Source organism: Columba livia, chromosome 4 (genome assembly GCF_036013475.1).
Source record: "Columba livia isolate bColLiv1 breed racing homer chromosome 4, bColLiv1.pat.W.v2, whole genome shotgun sequence".
Lineage (NCBI taxonomy): Eukaryota > Metazoa > Chordata > Aves > Columbiformes > Columbidae > Columba > Columba livia.
Genome location: NC_088605.1, coordinates 13257086 through 13276207, shown reverse-complemented (window position 1 = coordinate 13276207; position 19122 = coordinate 13257086). Strand labels below are relative to the sequence as shown.

Below are 19122 nucleotides of genomic sequence, written 5' to 3'. Positions count from 1 at the left end.
TTTAGATCATGTGTATTTCACATGGAGGCATCTATAAAGAGCATCTTTGGTGTCCCTCTCCTCATTTCCAGTTGGCAGAGTTCTACATCTTCTTCTTTGCCTTCTTACCTTTCTTGTCTTTCTCTGTTAGCCAGTTAGGCGGTGACTGTGAACCAGGCTCTTGATATGAAATGTATTTTTCTATCATTATAGACTGTCAGTACTGTTCCGTAAGAAGTTAGGGGTTAGTCTTTATTTCTTGCATGTGTAAGTAGAACGTTAGATTCAGAGAAGTTATTTATATGCAGTACTTCAAGGATTGATTAGTTAATTTTAGCATTTATCTACACTTGAGAGTCAATTCTTATTTAGTTAGGAAGAAAGGCAGTTGCTATTCTGGCACAATGCTATATATGGTCAGTCTTATTCAACAATAGCTGCTCATGCTTGGAATTATTGAAGAGTGTACAAATACATCTTGAAGTTGCTATCTGACTTCTTGTCCTTTCCTAGGCTTTTGGTTTTTTTCCATCCAATTTTTCTCATGTGCACAGAGCAACAGGAAAGAAGTTTGTTTGAAAAATTGACAGGAAGAATTAAATGTAATTTAACATAATATTAAGGTTTTGATTTAATTTCTTTACTTGGCCTGATCTCATGCTAACTATAGCTTTAATATGGATTCTAGTATGGATGAATAGGTACTACTGTAATGAAGACTGAGTTGCTATCAGACTTCTTGTCCTTTCCTAGGCTTTTGTTCAACGATTTATACAAATATACTTGGACTTAAAACTTTAACTCAGGTTTTATGTTTTAACCCTATCTAATAATTAATCATTATTCTCTTCTTTTGCAGCTAAAATGAATTCAGATCCTCATCCCCCCTCCAGTCCCTCTCAGCCCCAGCTGCATCTTGGAAGGTCCCAGCTAAACGCTGCTGCTGTGGATGATAGTGAGAACAATCAGAAATCTCGACCATCCTCAGGAGATACTGCAACTTCTTCAGTTCCTGGCTATTCCCATAGCAGGGAGAAAGCTGAAAAAAATGGTAAGTATGAAAGGAATTTTCATGCAAAATTGGCTTATGTTGAACATTGGGAGATTATTGTGTGTGTATGTATTCTAAACTCTTTTTCAAGAGACACTGTAAAGTCAAAAATAAATTTTTCCAATTTCTTTTAACCTGTTGATATGGAAGAGACTTCTCTTCTGCAGCTTACTTTATGCATATTTTTGAGATTTTTTTCCATCCAATTTTTCTTATGTGCACAGTGCAACAGGAAAGAAGTTTGTTTGAAAAATTGACAGGAAGAATTAAATGTAATTTAACATAATATTAAGGTTTTGATTTAATTTCTTTACTTGGCTAGATCTCATGCTAACTATAGCTTTATTATGGATTCTAGTGTGGATGAATAGGTACTACTGTAATGAAGACCGAGGGAATAACAAACTGATACATGAAACCAGAGCAACAGCAGTGAAGTTAAGATCAGCAGGCAGATAAGAAGTTGGAGTAAGAATCATGATACATTTGAAAGGCAGAATGATGGTTCCCTCCCCCCAGTCTGAACCCATTGTGTTTCAAAGACTATGAAAACTGATGGAATGAGATTTCTCGTGCAAAAGGTAGAAAGCAAAATACCTGGCTCCTGTATGCAGCTGCCGAGTTCCAGTTTTAAATTCAGCTTGTAGTCTAACACTTATGCAAGAAGGTCTTGTGTTTGAGGTCTTACAAAATTACTGTTCTTTGACTTTCTTTAAAATCGGACTTCTGATTCTGAAACAGAAACACTTATGTGCATGCCCTTACATTCATAAATATGAGTCACTCTGTGGAAGGTAATAAGGCTATCGAAGAGTTTAAAATTGTTAAATGTGTGAAAAACTACATGGCATGTACGCGATGCAGCTGAGCTCTGCACATAGTTCAGGCCAGTGTTCAGCTGTGTTAGCACATCTACTGTTTGCATCTAATTCAAAATTGACTGTTGGAACCTTCTGGGTTCTTTGTTACTAAAAGGCACATTCCAGATACAGGAGAGTTTTTTTGATACCTGAATTTATAACATGCCTCCGTGTATCATTACCAAATTTGTCGTCTCACTCACCCGTAAAATAATTCGGAGACAATGGAAAATTGATACTTCTAGCATTAATTACATTATTATTAATTTAGAATGAGTGTTAACAGGTATGTTTTCTTCCTTCAGTCTCCAGTTTTAGTATGCTTCAACAGGGAAAGAACAGCAACGATATGAGGAATACAGTATGGAGTTATCTTAGACTTTGTTATAATATGATTTGAAAGAGGAAAACATAGGTTTCTCTTGTTGGTGCCCACAATCATGCAAGATGCTGAAGATGAATACAAACTATTGATCTAGTGGTGTTTTACACAGATTCTGTGAGGAATTCTTCTTCAGCTAATTTGGAGATATTCTGTATAAATATTGGACTTTTCAAGTTGTACCAAGTTTTGTTTTAGTTCTCTTTCCAGGCTTGTGTATTTACTAATGATCCCTATGCAGTTTTGTATCATAGATGCTTTTGTTTGTGCCCCTATAAAAGTGGACTTTTAGGCTTTGTATTTCTGCAGTTCAGTTGTGACTCATTCCTGATTACTCTAAATCTCTTCCCTTGAAAATCTTCTCAGTGCCTGGTGCCACTGTCATTGCCATTTCCATCCCTATCTTCATAATTATCTTGAAAGGCAGTTTTATCTCAAGCCTGTCTGCCACGTGCCCATTTGCCCTTCCTGCAAAGAAGGTTGCTGGCATCCTGGTCTGCATTAGACAAAGCATTGCAAACAAGTGGAGGGAGATGATCCTTCCTCTTTACTCTGCACTGGTGAGACCACACCTGGAGTGCTGGGTCCAGTGCTGGGTTCCCCAGTACAAGACAGACATGGACAGGCTGGACAGAGTCCAGCAAAGGACAAGGTGAAGGAGGAATGGGAGCACTTCTCCTCCAAGTAAGGGCTGAGAGAGCTGGGGCTGTTCAGCCTGGGGAAGACGAGGCTCAGGGGGATCTTTTCAATGTCTAAAAATACCTGAAGGGAAGGTACACAGAGGATAGAGCCAGGCTCTTTTCAGTGGTGCTCAGGGACAAGACCAGAGGCAATGGGCACAGGCAGAAACACAGGAGGTTCCCTCTGAACATCAGGAAACAGTTTTTCTTGTTTGGTTGGTTTTGTGTGGTGGGTTTTTTTTTTTTTTGGTGTTTTGTTGGGTTTTTTGTTTCTTTTTGGTTTTTTTTTTTACTGTGAGGGTCACCTCACTCTGGTGCAGGTTGCCCAGAGACATTGTGGAGTTTCCATCCTTGAAGCTACTCAAAAGCTATCAGGAAGCAGTCCTGGGCATGCAGCTGTAGGTGGCCATGCGTGAGCAAGGGGGTTGGAGCAGACGACCTTCAGAGGTCTGCTCCAACTTCAGCCATTTGGTGATTCTTGAAATATTCTTGCCAATGTATCTGCATTTGTGATCTGTGCTTTTTCTTCCAGTCTCTACTTATATATGCTGTGTTTAAGGCTGTAGCATCAACATTAATGTTAAGTAATTTCTTTCCTGGAAACACTCATCTCCTACTTATGCAGCATTATCCATATCTTGCAGTGTAATCCAGCAAATTAATGAATGCCCTGGCTCTGACTCAGTAAAGCACTTAAGCACACACACACACATCCTCAGCTGCACAGGTACTTCATTTGGATTGAATTCCTGTACTAGGGGTTTTTTGTCAGCACTTTTTCAATCTATCTTCTGCTAATGAATCATTAGGTAGTATTCTTATTATTTCTTATATAATTCATTTCACAATGGGAGGTCACAGTGCTCTGAGAATTTGTTGTGCAAATCAAATCTGAATTTAATGAAAAAACAGTATTCCATTGTTGATCTTGAGATGATTTGTAGGTATTGTTTTTGTTGCTTTAAAAAAGGAGGGTATTCCAATTTCTACTCAAAGCTGTTGCATTCTCTAGAAAACTTCTTCCTGTATACATTGCTGGGTTTTGTGTATGTGATAGGAATTGAATGAATATCAATACATCAACTCTGTTTAAAAATGAAACAAACAGAAAGAAAACCCAAACAAACAACAACAAAAAAGTCATTACTCTTTCATGGATGTTCCTGGACAGGAAGTTTATTAGTGAGCAAAGCACATACACTACTAATTAGAGCTTATGAAATTTTAAAACCATTGAGTCACCAGTATCCTTGTAAGCAAATTACAGGAGAGTTGCCAGTGACTTAAACAAAAAAGTTCTGCCGTGATGCTAGTGGTCTATGCCCAGAGGAGCATGGTGTATAGCAATGAAGACCAGTGGCTGCTTGTTAGTGAAGTCTGGAGTTCACTGAAACATACTAAGACTCAAGTCCTCCAAAGATGCCTGATTTTTAATTCCCTGGTGCACAGCGCCCTCAGTTTCTGTCCAGCTGCTACAGACCCCTTTTTGGCATCTGTGTTTCATCCACTCTGTGCATCCTCCTTCCTTCAGATACTGCCCTAAAGTGATGCAAGAAGAAATAGCTCAGATGAGAGCTCTGGAGGTCCCAACACTGAATTCTCAAAATAGGCTTAAAAATATCATTCTTTCTGGTGGAGTCATCTCCTCTGTGTACAGAGAGCAGAGCTAGGAAAAAAGCACCTTCAACATGTTCACTTAGGTAGCATGTACCTGAATACTGCTTCTATTAATGTGGTGGTTTTGGAAGGGATGTATGAATGCCCACACCAGGAAAGTGGTCTGTGTTGCTGTGCTAGAAGGTGGCTTTCTGTGGCCCAGTGGATATTTCACTTTTAATTCAGATGAAAAAGAGAGCAGAGTTGAAACATCTCACAATACAATTGTGGTCAAATACTTATCTGTGATGTGGATTCAAGTAAATGCTTCAATTCGGTTATAATGGTAACTTGAATGGTACTGACTCTCACCCCAGGTAAATATTTGTTGTGCTGCAGGCTATCTGTAGGTGTTACCATTTCTTGTAATGCTTGAGTACCTTCAAGCATGTGAAGTGTCTTCACTAAAAATTCACTGTCTGCCAATCAGCAGATAAAAGAGGATCCTAGGATAACAGAGAAATCAGGAGACAGTGTCAAGACATTTTTCATATGTGGATGAAGCAGTTTTGTGGTGGTTTGTGGTTTTGGTTTTTGGTTGTGTGGTTTGTTTTTTTTTTGTTTATTTGGGGTTTTTTTTGGGGGGAGGGGGTTTGGGGGTGTGTTGTTGTTGTTGAGTTTTTTTGGTGTTTGTTTTTAATATTGTTCACGTACATTTGCTAGCCAACATGGTTGGAGAGGAGGAATCAGGAATTCAAAGGTGGGAGTTTGGGAAGTTTTGAGAGTGTTGCAAAGCTAAGTTGCAGTGCTTGAAGAAACATCTCTTTGGTTAAGGAACTAATTTTTGTTTTGTCTGTGTTTTTGCTGTTAAGGAAAGATGCACAAGTCTCTTGTTCTAGGATTGAGAACATATGGGGAAGGTATTTGTACTAAAAGCTTTGCAGACAGGAATCAATTTCTTATGCTTTGTCTGTAGACGTGCAGAGTTCTGCTTGTACTTAAGCTATGAGACTTTTTTATATCTCTTGGAAGAGAACTCTTATAAATTGCATTACTTGGAATTTATAAATAGTACAAAAATATTCTAAACAGTTTACAACACATTGTAACAATGCACAACAGTGTGTCTCCAATGCCTTGCTAAATGATAGCTAACAAATAGGGAACCTCTCTAATTTACAAATATTTTCTGAGTGTTAGCCTCTTCCACTTAAGGTTACAAAGAACCTTTGCTTCAGAGCTCTATTTTAGCACTTCTGTGTCTTCATTTTCTGGCAGTTTGCTTGTACAGACTAGCTCTTGAGGTAAAGTGAAATGCTTGTGCAAAGCCTGAAGAAATCTCAGAAAAGTCTTTGATTGTTAGAAGGGGAGAATTATGCCTTGAAGTATTAATTGCTTAACAATTTATCTGTCAGTTTATTAATGCCCCTTCAAACTTTACCTGTAATTACTCAGGCTCCTGGAAAGCTCATTTGCCAAGCATTGCTGTGGGGGAGAAAGGATTCTATCCAAACAAAAGTTAATGACTGTATTTTCAGATAAAATTCTGGGACATAGTCATAGCACAGAACAATGGGAATTGGCTTTTTCAGGTATGCTGCTATTGTTGTCAATAACCTGCTGGTGCTTTTACTGTATGTGGGAGTAGGATTGGACAGTCATTTGTTTCTGGAAAGATCCTCTGTCTTTCCCTCTTTCACCATTTGAAATGCGTAAATGTTTTCTTTGGTTGATAGCGAAGAAATCGTTACTGACAATGATTTTTACCTTCACACAATGAACCAGATGAAGGAAAGTGCCCTAGCTCAATATTCCTTTGTTATTTTTCAGGTGGATCAATTTCCTGACCCGTGTTTGTTTATGATAGCAAAATGTTCGTTCTAGCATAGCCCCAGGGTGTTAGAGGGATAGAAATGAACAGCCAAAGAATAGATGAGGATGAGCTAAATTCACATTAGTAAATCATGTAATGATATAGGAGTAGCTCTGTAAATCGTTCCTATTATACACATTTAAAAATGTAATCTAGTGGTTGGGATTCAGTCTTTCAATTTAGTCTTCCCCAAAAGGAATCTAATATGCATGTTCCACTGTGTTAAAAGTACCTTCCGTAACTGAACCAACTCTCAAATATAATGTATCTTCATTCATCAGCAGCAAGAACTGCTAATCTCTGCAGATATTTTGCAGTGGCTTTGGAGGAAAACATTTGGAAGTAGTTAATGTCTGTACATTCGTCTTCACATAAAACTGCAACAAATCCATGTTACACTACAATAATCAAGGAGAGACTTGAAAGTGTTGTGCTGTTAGAGGGCCTCTTCCAGCAGCAGAAAGGCCACCTTCATTGCAGAAGTTAGAAGGTGAGACTGGACACAAACTGGGAAATAAAACCAATCCTTTGCAGAATCAGTTGGTTATTAGATCTTCTTGCTAACCAAGGCTGTAAAGTGCTGTGGACTTGCAAAACAGTTGGGGTGAGCCTTTTTTAAGGGCTACTCTGTTTTGACAGTAAACTAATGAACTGCTGGCGTGTCTGTCTGGTGCAGAGCCTATACTGGAGAATTGCTGAAATTCCATTTGAGTGTTGTGCAGGTTGTTGTGATAACTTCAGGTCTTCACCTACAAAAATATGTGGACTTGATGAGGTTTAGGGTATAAACTTTCTTCCTTTTTCTCCTGCAGGTTGCATTTTTCTTTTTTTTTTTTTTTTTTTTTTTTTTTAATTTTGTTTTGGTGAGGAGGGTTAATAATTACGACATTCAACTGAGAAATTACAAAAATCTTATTTATTTTTAACTCTACGGTTTTAGAACATGTTAGATTTATCCCACCTTATCAATGAAGGTCTTAGTCGGAGATACCTGCATAGAAAAAGCAGCAGGTCTGTCTCATTAGTTCTGTGTAAAATTGTTTTAATGACTTTACATTATCGTTGTACAATAATAGCTATGCTAGAAAGAAATACCTTTTAAGAATAGTTTTCCATCCACTTTTATAGTCTCTGTAATATCACTGCTCTTAAGTCTTCCACCTACATGTTGTTTTTTTTTTTCTTATTGCTCTCCTGACAATTTACCTTCATTTTGTGGAGGTGCAGAAGTTGTTTCCTTTTCCATTTAATGCTATTTGATGACCTGCAATTGTGGTGTGACTAAGACTGTTATCCTATCTACAAGTGCATTTCTGCTTCCAGAGAAAGCAGAGTTGAGTCCTAGGTTTCAAGACCTCCGCAAACAACTGTTATTCCCTTATCTCCGATCCAAGTTATCAACTTTAAAAATAGAATGCCAAGCAATGTACGCTAATATAAATATTTTTAATTGTTCTTGGGGCAAGTATGGCCATCTTAAGATCTCAACAAGGAAGTGGAAGTACATAGAAGAAAAACATGCAATGTACTGTTAATTGTACCAAGCCCTTACTTTGCAGGTAAGGTAAGATTCCAGGAGACTTCAAAATGGACGAGAGGATTCAACAGTCATGGATGAGCAAATAAGAGTCCAAAGTTAATAAACACATTTATCAAAACCATGAAGTTTGTTGTACAAAATATTTCTTCCTCTCCAGTCAGTTCCTCTGTTTGTGTCATTAGATTCTGTATGTACAAATCATGTTTATGATGTGATGTTTCCAGAAACTTTATTCCTACATAGGTACTGCACACAATATCTACTGAACTTTTGGAGCTTGTGGAAAGTGAGTAGGAGGATTTCTCTCGAGACAAACTGGCTCCACTGAACACTTAAAGCTCAACAGTACAATCCAGTGACACATAAAAGCTATTAGAACCTTAATTTTGTTACAAAATGTACAGATCAACTTTTTCTGAAAGCGCATTGATAATAGACAATCTACCTGCAGATGAACAGTTTAAATCTCTTTTTCCTGAAAGAAAGTCAGACACCTTTCACTTCGGAGATATATAGCATCTTCTAGCAAACAAAAGGATTTAATTTTGTCACTAATATGAATATGCCTTTCCTCCTAAGTGTGTCTGAGATTCTGGAAAGCTTGTTTCATTATTGAAAACAAAATCTGTAATAAAGAGCTGTGCACTGTTGCCTGAAAAGTTTGGATTTGTTGGATTTTAATAAACTTACCAGATCAGTGCTTACAAAAGGAACTTCTCTGGTGGGGGGGGGGGGGGGGAGAAGAAATCCTGTGTAACACTATCAGAATTACCACCATCTACTTCCAAGAGGGACTGGAGGTGTTATATAGGGTGTGACTCCAAAAGAAATACTTTCTAGGGAGATTTTGAACAAAATGTGTTCTGCTGTTTCTATTTTGCTTCATATCCCTGGGCAGGCATGTTTGTAAGTTTTCATTTTCCTGTGTTTTCCTTGACTAGTTTTTGCTTGAAGTATCTGTATTATTTACTTTGTAGGTACGTGCATTCTTGTTATTTGCTTCCTAATGTTATAAAATCTTCAGATTTCAACAAACAAGTGAGCTATTGATGACAATCTGCAAGAAAACTATGTTCCATGGCTAGTATATTTAGAATAGAATCATTTAGGTTGAAAGAGACCCTCAAGATCAAGTCCAACCATAACCTAACTCCAGCACTAAACCATGTCCATAGGAACCTTGTCTAAACACCTTTTAAACTCCTCCAGGGATGGTGATTCCACCACTTCCCTGGGCAGCCTGTTCCAATGCATGACAACCCTTTCCGTGGAGGATTTTTTCCTTGGTGGAACTTGAGGCCATTTCCTCTTGTCCTATCACTTGCTACTTGGGAGAAGAGACCAACACCCTCCATGCTACAACCTCCTTTCAGGTAGTTGCAGACAGCGATAAGGTCTCCCCTCAGCCTCCTTTTCTCCAGGCCAAACAGCCCCAGTTCCCTCAGCTGCTCCTCATCACACTTGTGTTCCAGAGCCCTCACCAGCTTCATTGCCCTTCTATTAACTCGCTCCAACAGTCCTTCTATTAATTCACTGCATGCAGTAAATTTGCTGGTTTATATATGTTCTTGCATTTTAAACAGTTTATATTAGCAAGTCAATGAGGACATAAAAATAATTAATGGTAATAATGGTAATAATTAAGGTGCGATGCATCCTTTCGGTGCACCTCCCTAATTTTCTTTGGGACAGGATTTATAGCATGTTTTTGAACTATTACTAGCTGTTTCTTTTCTAAGCTAAACCAGTGCTGGGTCAGATAGCTACAACCTAAACTCTAGGCAGAGAGTGCAGTTATAACTCTAGAGCTTACTGATAGTAGAACAGTACTTAGGCACTTGTGTTATCTTTAATGTGGGATATGTTGCACTTATTTCAGAGGCAAGTTTTTGTGGAAATCTCGAGACATAAACGATAAAATAAGAATCCAGTTTCAAGTTCATCATCATGAAGGTCATGGAAGAGGCTTTTTCAAATACAGTAACTAATTCAGTCTCTGTCTTCTCTGTGTCATGTCTTTCTCCACCTGCATGCTTGTCTAACTTACTGTGTGGGACACAGCGGGAAGGGTGGAGTTAAGCAGCAAATGTATGTTATTCATACTAGTATCCCCTCAAAGTAAAAGCAAGTAATTCTCCATGTTATTCAGATGATAATTCCTTTCAGATTCAATTACAGTAAGGCCTTCTTGATATAGCAGTGATGTATGCCTGAAGCTTCAAGTAAGAACAGTGCTGTGCAGTGTGACAAAGATCAGTTCTGACATCACTACACGGTATGTGGAGAATTTGTTCATCTGTGGGAGAAGATGTAATGTTGAAGATTACATTCTTCCCTCCCTGCTCCCACCCCAGTGATTTAGCTATTGGAAGGACCTGTGGATGAACTCTTCTTCCTTATTACTCTTGTCAGTTGATAATACGGAACTGAGGGAGATGGGTGACATCCTGTGACTTCTTATAAGTAAAAAAACCACTTAAATTAAGTAGAGAGCTTGCTGGATAAAGCTGATGAAAACATGAAGTGCAGATTGATGCCACCCAGCTTTTTTTCTTTCTCTCCTGCCTGAACAAACACTGGAGTGTTACAGTTTGTGAACTCTGTACGAAGGATCACAGAAGTTGCTGTCAGTGCTCAGTATTAATACTGGAGAACCTGAAAGGTGACAGGACTTTTTGAGGTTCAAGATTCTTGCTATGTTTTTCATGAGAATCCTTTATGCTATTATTTACAGCATGCCTGTTAGAGACAGGGAGCTTTTTCTAAATGTGGTGCTAGTGCTGTCGTCATTTGACTTTATTTGTATTTTACTGAGATGTTAAAGGTGTTTGATGGCAGCTGTTTACTTCTTAGGATGTTCTTCTTTAGCACTTGGTAGCCCAGAGACTTTCTTGCTCAGCGTGGGATCTTTGGTAGTACTTTCTGGTTTGTTTTTCTTTCTTCTGCTCAGTTTGTCCAGTCGCTATTTAAACTCATAAATATTTGGCATTGGCGAAATTCTTTAAAACAGTTGATACCCTTTGTATTTTTGGTTTGGTAAGACATTGAAAGTCTCTCTGGTTACTTTCTCTATTTTGTGAATTCTTCACATATCTAGTGTCATTCTTTTCAGTTTCCTCCTCAGGTTAAAAATCCCTGATAACGGTGTCTTGCTAGCACTGAGCCTTTTTTTTTTTTTCTTCATAAAATGGCATGTTACAACTCCAAGGTTTTATTCTGAGTGGTAATAGTTCAGAGCTTATCACTTGTGTACAATGATAAGGTGTCTTCTTGTTTTGCATTTGCTGGATTTCATCTGGCCTTTTGTCACTTAATCAGTCATGAAATCCTTCTGTGGGTTTTGTTTGTGTTTGGTGTTTGTGTGGGGTTTTTTCCAGTAATCGCTTCTGAGGTGCTGGGTTTTTTTTTGGCCTGAATAACACAGAATCATCAATAGACTTTGTCATCTTCATGTTAGCCTCTTCCCCTGCTTTTTTATTGACATATAGATGCATTGAATAATATTGGGCTTATTGTATATCCATGCATGTATAAACTGATAATCTTTTATTTGGGAGAAAGTAACCTGTGTTATTCTTTTATTCTTATATTTTTATTCTTTGTCTTTTATTTCTTAATCTCTTACCCACATAACAGGCTACATTCTAATTTGTTTAGAAGCCTTTCTCCATGCCTTTGGATATAGAAGTATGAGCTGGGTCTGCCTGTCCTCCAGCCCTTTGACTCTTTCAAGGCTGTCTAATATCAATGCTTTTTACCCAGTGTATCTTTTTTTGCCCCCTCTGCAGGCTTAGGGGTTGTTTGTTCATTTGTCCCATTTCTTCCATGTATTTGCCTTCAATGGCTATCAGACTTAATGGTCTTTGTTATCACAGATCTCTCTGGTATCGTACTTGCAGATTTCCATTTCTCAGTTTTAAGTCAGTATATACTGCAGTATACACTGCAGTATATAGTTCAACAGAATACTTGGATAAACAGCTACGAGAATCTACAGTTTTCAACACAACTAAAAGAAATCATAGCATCTTTTTAAAAGATGTTTGAGACTGCTGCACAGGAGATTCTCAATGATATTCCCAGATAGGGAGAAAAAACCCCCACCATGTTGTAGGAGATCTATTTTACTGCAGCCTTCTTTTTTTCAAATACTCAGCTGCCCTTGAACTGTCTGTAGGCCCCATAATCTGCTAAGCTTGCTGATGATTGTGTGCTTGAAAAAGGCATAAAATGTAGTAACAAATTCTACTTTGGGTTGTTCGCCAGACCTTTTTCTCTTCATCTATCACTGTATATGTTTCAAATTCATTGTTTTTTTTTTATTTATTTTTCTTTGGTTTGGCATGACCTTGGCTTTACAAGGATGCAGTCTTATTTCTAGAGAACGAACTTTCTCCTTTTCCAGTCTGGCTTTGCTTTTAAATACCACTGTAGCAGATTTTTTTCTTCTGACATTCATATCTGATTACTAAATCTAATGTGCTGTTACAGTGGCTCACTAACCTCCTAAACTATGTTCTGTACATTGCTCGATTAGAAGCAAGAATTCTGTTCTGTATTTCGGTTTCTCTGATTAGTTCATTAAGTAAGTTATTAAATGTATCTAAAATATCATCTTGATATCATTCTTGAATGCAATACTTTCTGGGAGGTAGTTTAGGTCATTGTTGCTGTTTTCTGGCCTTATTGCTGCTTTTACTTTTCTCCATATGTCTTGGTTGTGCATTTGTCTTGGATCTGCATTTAAAATCCCTTATTTAAAAAAAACTGAAATTTGCAAGATCGTTTGTGAGATTAATTACTCATCATTGCTTGACCCACTTTGCTGAGCTACCTTGATAGCAATTTTCATCTACAGCAACTGTCAAATCTTCTCATGAAATGGTAAAAATATTTATTTACTTTTCTAGGTGTGTGTTTGGTGAGGCTGGAAGTGTTACCCCCGGCTAGGACTGAATATATCAGATGTATTGTTCATGAGTTTAACTCTCCCTGACTATCTTCAGTCACCTCAGGAACACTTGCCATACTAACAAAACGGGAAGGCCAATCTGGAAATCTTGTGTATTGTGTCATCTCAGATCCTTTATTCTCCACTGCACATGGGTTTTTTCCTCCTCCTCCTGCACGTCCCTGTCACTTTTTTTTCCCTGAGCCCAAATGAATGCTTGTAGTCGTGATCATATAAAATGTGTATGCCATACAGGTTTCCTTTATACACTTAGCGTGGGTGTTGCTTAATGCATTAATCTTTTGCTCCGTAGAGTTTGCATGCAGCTTTAATATTCACTTGTAAAACCTGTAATTTATTTTAAACTTATATATTTCAAATTAATACTTTGTCTTCGTTATTGCTACCTGTCTGAGAAACTGCTTTCAGTTTTCCTTCTATCCTGTTCTCATTAGGTTTCCACTGTTCAAAGCACTTGGAAGTTCTAGGCTTGCGTTTGTGTAAAAATAAATAAGTATTGCGTATGCTAACATAACTGTCTTGTGGCTGGCCCCTAATAATTGTGTGAACAAGAATGGTTTGGATTGGAAGTGACCTTAAACATCATCTAGTTCCACCCCCCCTGCCATGGGCAGGGACACCTTCCGCTAGTCCAGGTGCTCAAAGCACCACCCAACCTGGCCTTGAACACTTCGAGGGATGGGGCATCCACAGCTTCTCTGGGCAGCCTGTTCCAGTGCCTCACCACCCTCATGGGGAAGAATTTCTTCCTATATCTAATCTAAATCTACCCTCTTTCAGTTTAAAGCCATAAGCCCTTGTCCTTTCACTACATGCCCTTGTATTAATAAAAAGTCCCTCTCCAGCTTTCCTGTAGGTCCCCTTTAGGTGTCGGAAGGCTGCTATAAGGTCTCCCCAGAGCCTTCTCCAGGCTGTGCAACCCCAGCTCTCTCAGCTTGTCTTCATAGGAGAGCTGTTCCAGCCCTCTGATCATCTTCCTGGCCTCTGGACTTGCTCCAACACGTCCAGTCTTAAGCTTGAAAGGCATAAGAGATTGAGATAATTTAAAATACCAGTCTTTGGCGTCGGTACTCTTTGCTCATGATCTTTCTCTTTGGAGAATTCAGGTGCTGTAGCTGTAACCTCACAAGAGCGAGCTGTGTGCACCTGAGCAGTGGGTGATTATAGCAGGCGAGGTGCTAAAACTCCCTTGTTCTGGGTAAATCCACTTTGCTGAGAGCTTCAATGTGTTTGAGTTGGTAGGAAAGTAAATCAACAAGCATTTTTATTATTCAGAATGCACTCTATTGACTCTTTCTGCATGAAATAACTCTAATGGATTTGTTTTAAATTTCCACTGAAGCCTATATCAGCAAAGCTGGAATCTTACTTTATGTAATCAATCCACGAAGTAATATGTAGAGTTTCAGAAAGTAAATAGTAGTCTTTAGTTTTCATCAGCTTGTCTATAACCTACCTTTGTAAACACCTGTGTTTAGACTTCTGTATTCTGAGTATTTTTCTGGAGTTGCAAAACATACTTTTTTCTAGTAAACAGAAATGACTAGTAATGTTTTGATGGTGTCTTTGAAGTCTATCAGCTAATAATGTGCGGCTTTAGTTTGCTTTTGCAAATGGTGTATATGACTGTGAAATGCATACAGACCTTTATCAATTTAAGTGTATTGAGTCTTTTTTAATAATTATTTAAATAAAATGCGGTTTAAGTGACAGCTTTAACCTGTCAGATGAAAAACCTGAATTACAAAAGTGGATATTTCTGAAGCCCATCAGAGGTTTAAATGCTTTCTGTAGTATGAGAACATAAACGCAGCAGACTCAAAAATGCATCTGCTTCATACTTTGCAGATCACAAATCTTTGTTTCCTCCCCTTTTTTTTTAAGTGGAACCGAGAAAATTAAAGGATACCATATTATTTCATGTGTTAAGCCTAAGACTTAATCACACAGAATAATACAAAAAACATAAAAATGTTATTCATAATGTCATTGTTCCAATATCCCCTGAAGAATTTGTGTTGAGTGACCTGTCTCTGTGAAGGCAGAATTAACTGAATTGGGATTTGAGCCCCAGAGTAGCCTGATGATGAACACAGGGACTTGGTGTCAGGATAGGAACTACAGCCAAAATGAAGTACTAACCACGCTTCCATGTTCCTGTCCTGTCTTAATTTGTTTCTTATGTGAATGCTATTTGCCACCTAAAACTTGTGTGGTTTCACTTGCTTGCCTTCATTTGAATGACTGCGGTGCTTGTGAATCTTGAATAAGTGATAGACTTCATTGGCTTATATAAATGCGCCTGACACACAACAGCTAGTGAAGTCTATTTTAATTGCCATAAAAAATACATGAAGTATTGCAAGGTGAATGTTCCTCTCTCTGGAAATTTTTATATTCAAGACAGAGTAAAATTTGACATTAAAAAGACATGAATTTTTAGAAAAGCTGGAAAATAAAAGCTTCTACTGACAGCATTTCCATTGAAGCACTCTTATGTGGGAGGAATACACATCAAGCCATTTTCTGACTAAAAACATGCTTAAGAACAAGGAGAATAAGTTATAGAACACTACTTTTTATGGTATTTGTATGGTAGGTTTGTTTACTCTTGCATAGTATTTGTTTCAGCACTGAGCTGAATTGAAATAAGGTGTGTATTGTCCATCCTTGTTCTAAAACACACTTTAACTGTGTTTTGGACCTTTTACCTTCAGAGACTGACCTAAATATTTCATGAGAAAGTAAGTTGATGTGGCAGCCATGAAACCTGAGTTGTTCATACTTTATCCTCTTGCTTATCCTTTAAGCAAAGGAAAAATATTGCTAGCTATGGGAACACTATGATACTAAGGTATTCTAAATTTGGTCTCCAAAACACGCCACAGCCTGCTCTTCCGCCCTTCCCCTACAACTACAGAAGCAACCTACAGACATAATTTTAATTAACTATCTTTTATTTATATTTATAGGTCACATGTGAGAGTACACAGAAGTGATAACCAGGTGGGAGGAATTGGACAGCAGGTTGAGAATAACAGCAGGAAGGGTTTCTTTGGCAGTCAGCTCTGTCAGCACAAACATTTCAGCAAGTTTGCCTGCAGTACCAGCACATCTTATTTTCTTTTCTCAGTGAAGAGGGTGGTGGTTGGAACATAAGGCTGCACATGCAAGTTTTGCTTTTTTTCCTTTTGTACCATCTTTGCAAAGAACATTATTTACATGTTAATCTGCAATGTGATTACAATAAAGTAACTTTATCCTGGTGTTGAAGAAGCGCAATGGTAATGCTCTACAGCTTTCTACTATAATAAGTGTTCTTGTCTAACACATTAATCTGACCAAGAGATGGAAGGGTTCAGAGCCACACCATGTGTGGCAAGTGGAGCAGGAGAGAAAGGAAGCCACTTTGTGCATATAAGCTGCCAGATAATCACTCTTCTTATTAGGGTTAATATCAGTTTAGCAAACTGCTTTTTACAGTTTGCCTTTTTTGTGGGGGTGTTTAAATTCCATTTAATTATCAAACACTGACTTCTGAATAGTGCCTCCTGTTTTGGTTTATCCAGAGCATCATCAAAATATTTGTGGTGATCTGTTCTCAACATGTAAAAAACCATGAAAACACATACACACACACACACACACACATGCAAAAAAATCCATAGCCAAGACTGCTGCAGAAATGTTGATGCAAAATAAGTTAGTGAATGTGAAAGCACAGGAAGAAACAGAAAAGAACTGCCTTACCCAACTTCTTTTCATTTGACTGGGGTAGATGGATGAATATTGTGTTTATTTAAACAATATGCTTTTTCCTGTACCTTCTTGTTCATTGTAAGCAGAGATCCCCTGAGTTATGTCTGTTGGTGTGAGTGGTGCCATCTGGAAAACAGGCTTCTGACTTGTTTAGAGTTCAGTCCTGTTGCTTATGTATCCAAGCAAGGAGATTAAGTGGTTAATTTTTCAGGGATTCTGTTTGTCTGTTTTACAATAATATTTTTACAGCTTTTTGAAAAGACCGAGTACTAAATGAAAATTATTTTTCATTATGTGCCTTGTTTAACCAGACAACATGTTATAATCTGGTGTTAGTATTTTTCCAAGTGGAGCTTGGCAGACAAAACTGTGGCTTGATGAAGGAGAAAACTTATTTCATGGCTCACTCTTGTTAAAATACATCCATTTTAATGAAAGCCTTGGCTTGTAGCCTATTCTTGTTTGGAAATAGTCCCAGTACCAGGGATGTTAAAGGATGTAAGTAGCCCTGTTCTTTGGGAGATCAGTTGGAAGTGGGTCTGTTTCTCTTTCCTCCTACCTTTTTGAAAAGAACTGGTACTAAATAGCACCTCTGCTAGCAGGGCTGCTTACCAGCTTCTCACGTTATTGCTGCCCAAATTAGCTTGAGGCTGAACTTCGAGTGGACGCCAGAAAGCTTCTCTCATTCGATTTTCAATGTTTGGAAACATTGCTTCCTCCCTGTACTTCCTCAAGCTGTCTGTGCCCTCTGCACGTCACTACCAGGCATTGCAGTGTGTTTCATGACCTTGGTGGGGTAATTTGGTACATGTGGGTCAACCTTTGGTGCTTACTGTTGAGTTTGGATTTTCCTTTCTAACCAGTGGTTGAGGTTGGCTGGTGAAACTGTTCTTCTGAATCAGTGATCTGTTGCCTTTTCTTACACTTACCCAACAAATTAAAAGTTATATTGATTTTTCTCTTCAAAATTCCTCCAAACTAATTTATGAGAAATCTTCTAATAAAAAGTAGCAGTTCTGGTCTTTGTCAGCTTTTCCATTTAATTTATTTTTCATCCATCAAGTAGCATGCAGCATGACATTATTTACAAATGCTGGATGTCAGCTAAAGCTCTCAAGATCTTTTTCTTTATGATTGACTGGTGAAGCAATATGATGCTTTTGAATAAGAAAATTGAAAAAAAGGCTGTGTGTTTACAATAGATATGAAGGGAGAAAACTAAGGTGCAAGTGAGGTTTACAAGGTGTCATCATGGTTAGTTTCTGTGTGCTCCAGTCACTAAGGAGCTGAGCTTTCAAATATACTGGACATATTTTAAAGGCTGGTTAATTTTTCAAAGCTCTTGAAAAGGTTTCACTACTAAACAAAGAGGCTGGCAGGTGAAAGACTGAAGTGCTATCAACAATAAAAATAGGAATAGTACAAAAGCTGATCCATGCTACGTTTCACATGTGCTTATATTAGTTGTAAGGAATATTCCTCTATTGATAAATGAATGCTTTGGAAGTAGATGAGAACTGTAAGCTGTATGTGTCGTTCTGTGACAGGTACCAAATAACAAGCAATGGTAAATATGCTGAAATACAACACTGAGAGGGAGTATAAATACTGTAATGAGTTAATTTCCACTGTACTTGCTAAACAGTCATGTTGGATTTTTTAGATATAATCCTTTAATTCTTCAACCACATATAGCAATGATTTAGAAAATACTGTCAAATATTGCTAATAAACAATTTTCTTTACCAAATTCATTTATAGAGGGCATGAAGGAAGAACCTGAAGTGCTCTTTGAGGAACTGCTTGAGAGGGCCAAAGCTGGAGAACCGAAAGCACAAACTGAGGTAATTTTACATGTTCTTTGACCAGTCTTGTTTGATCTTAATTCCAAAATTGCTGTAGAGCTATTATATTATCTCTTTAGTTGGACTGTATCTGTTTTGCACTTAAACTGTTCAAAGAAAGGTGATGCCAGATGGTTTTTCTGCCTTGAGAAGTGCTACTTGCTTGGGAGTGTTACTGGTCTCAGGTCCGACTCTTGAGTAAACCTTTGGGCTTTGGCATTCCATTGTCTGGTGTACTGGTCTAGTATAAATAGCTTAAAATTGTTTAGAAGGGTTTTAATTTGTGTTTAACTTGGTTGGTGTTCTACTTGAGCATTCTTTTCCAGCTTCAGCCTTGATGGCAAAAGGGTGGGGTTATGGTCTCCTACGTGGTAGTTGGGTTATTCCCCATGGATCACCACTCTGCAAAAAGAAAAAAGGTGAGAGTGGGAAGAAATCCTTTTAAAGCTAGTAAAAAAAAAAAAAAATGACAATACCAGGCTGCTACCAGGCTGGCTTCCCCCTTATCTCAATTTGTTTGAGGGGCAGAGTGTCCTTGGAGTTGTAACCAGAGACAGTAATAAATTCCTCAACCTTGAAACAGCTG

General features: G+C 38.1%; 1 protein-coding gene across 5 annotated transcripts in view; it reads left to right on the top strand.

Moving 5' to 3' along the window:
- WFS1 (wolframin ER transmembrane glycoprotein) overlaps nucleotides 1–19122 on the top strand; it is a 55791-nt gene that overhangs the window by 23739 nt on the left and 12930 nt on the right. For all 5 annotated transcript variants that reach the window (XM_065060471.1, XM_065060470.1, XM_065060468.1 and 2 more), the window contains 2 exons: nucleotides 839–1030; nucleotides 18454–18536. In XM_065060471.1, the coding sequence (XP_064916543.1) occupies nucleotides 844–1030; nucleotides 18454–18536 (270 nt within the window). In that variant the 5' untranslated portion in view covers nucleotides 839–843. The remainder of the gene's footprint in view (nucleotides 1–838; nucleotides 1031–18453; nucleotides 18537–19122) is intronic.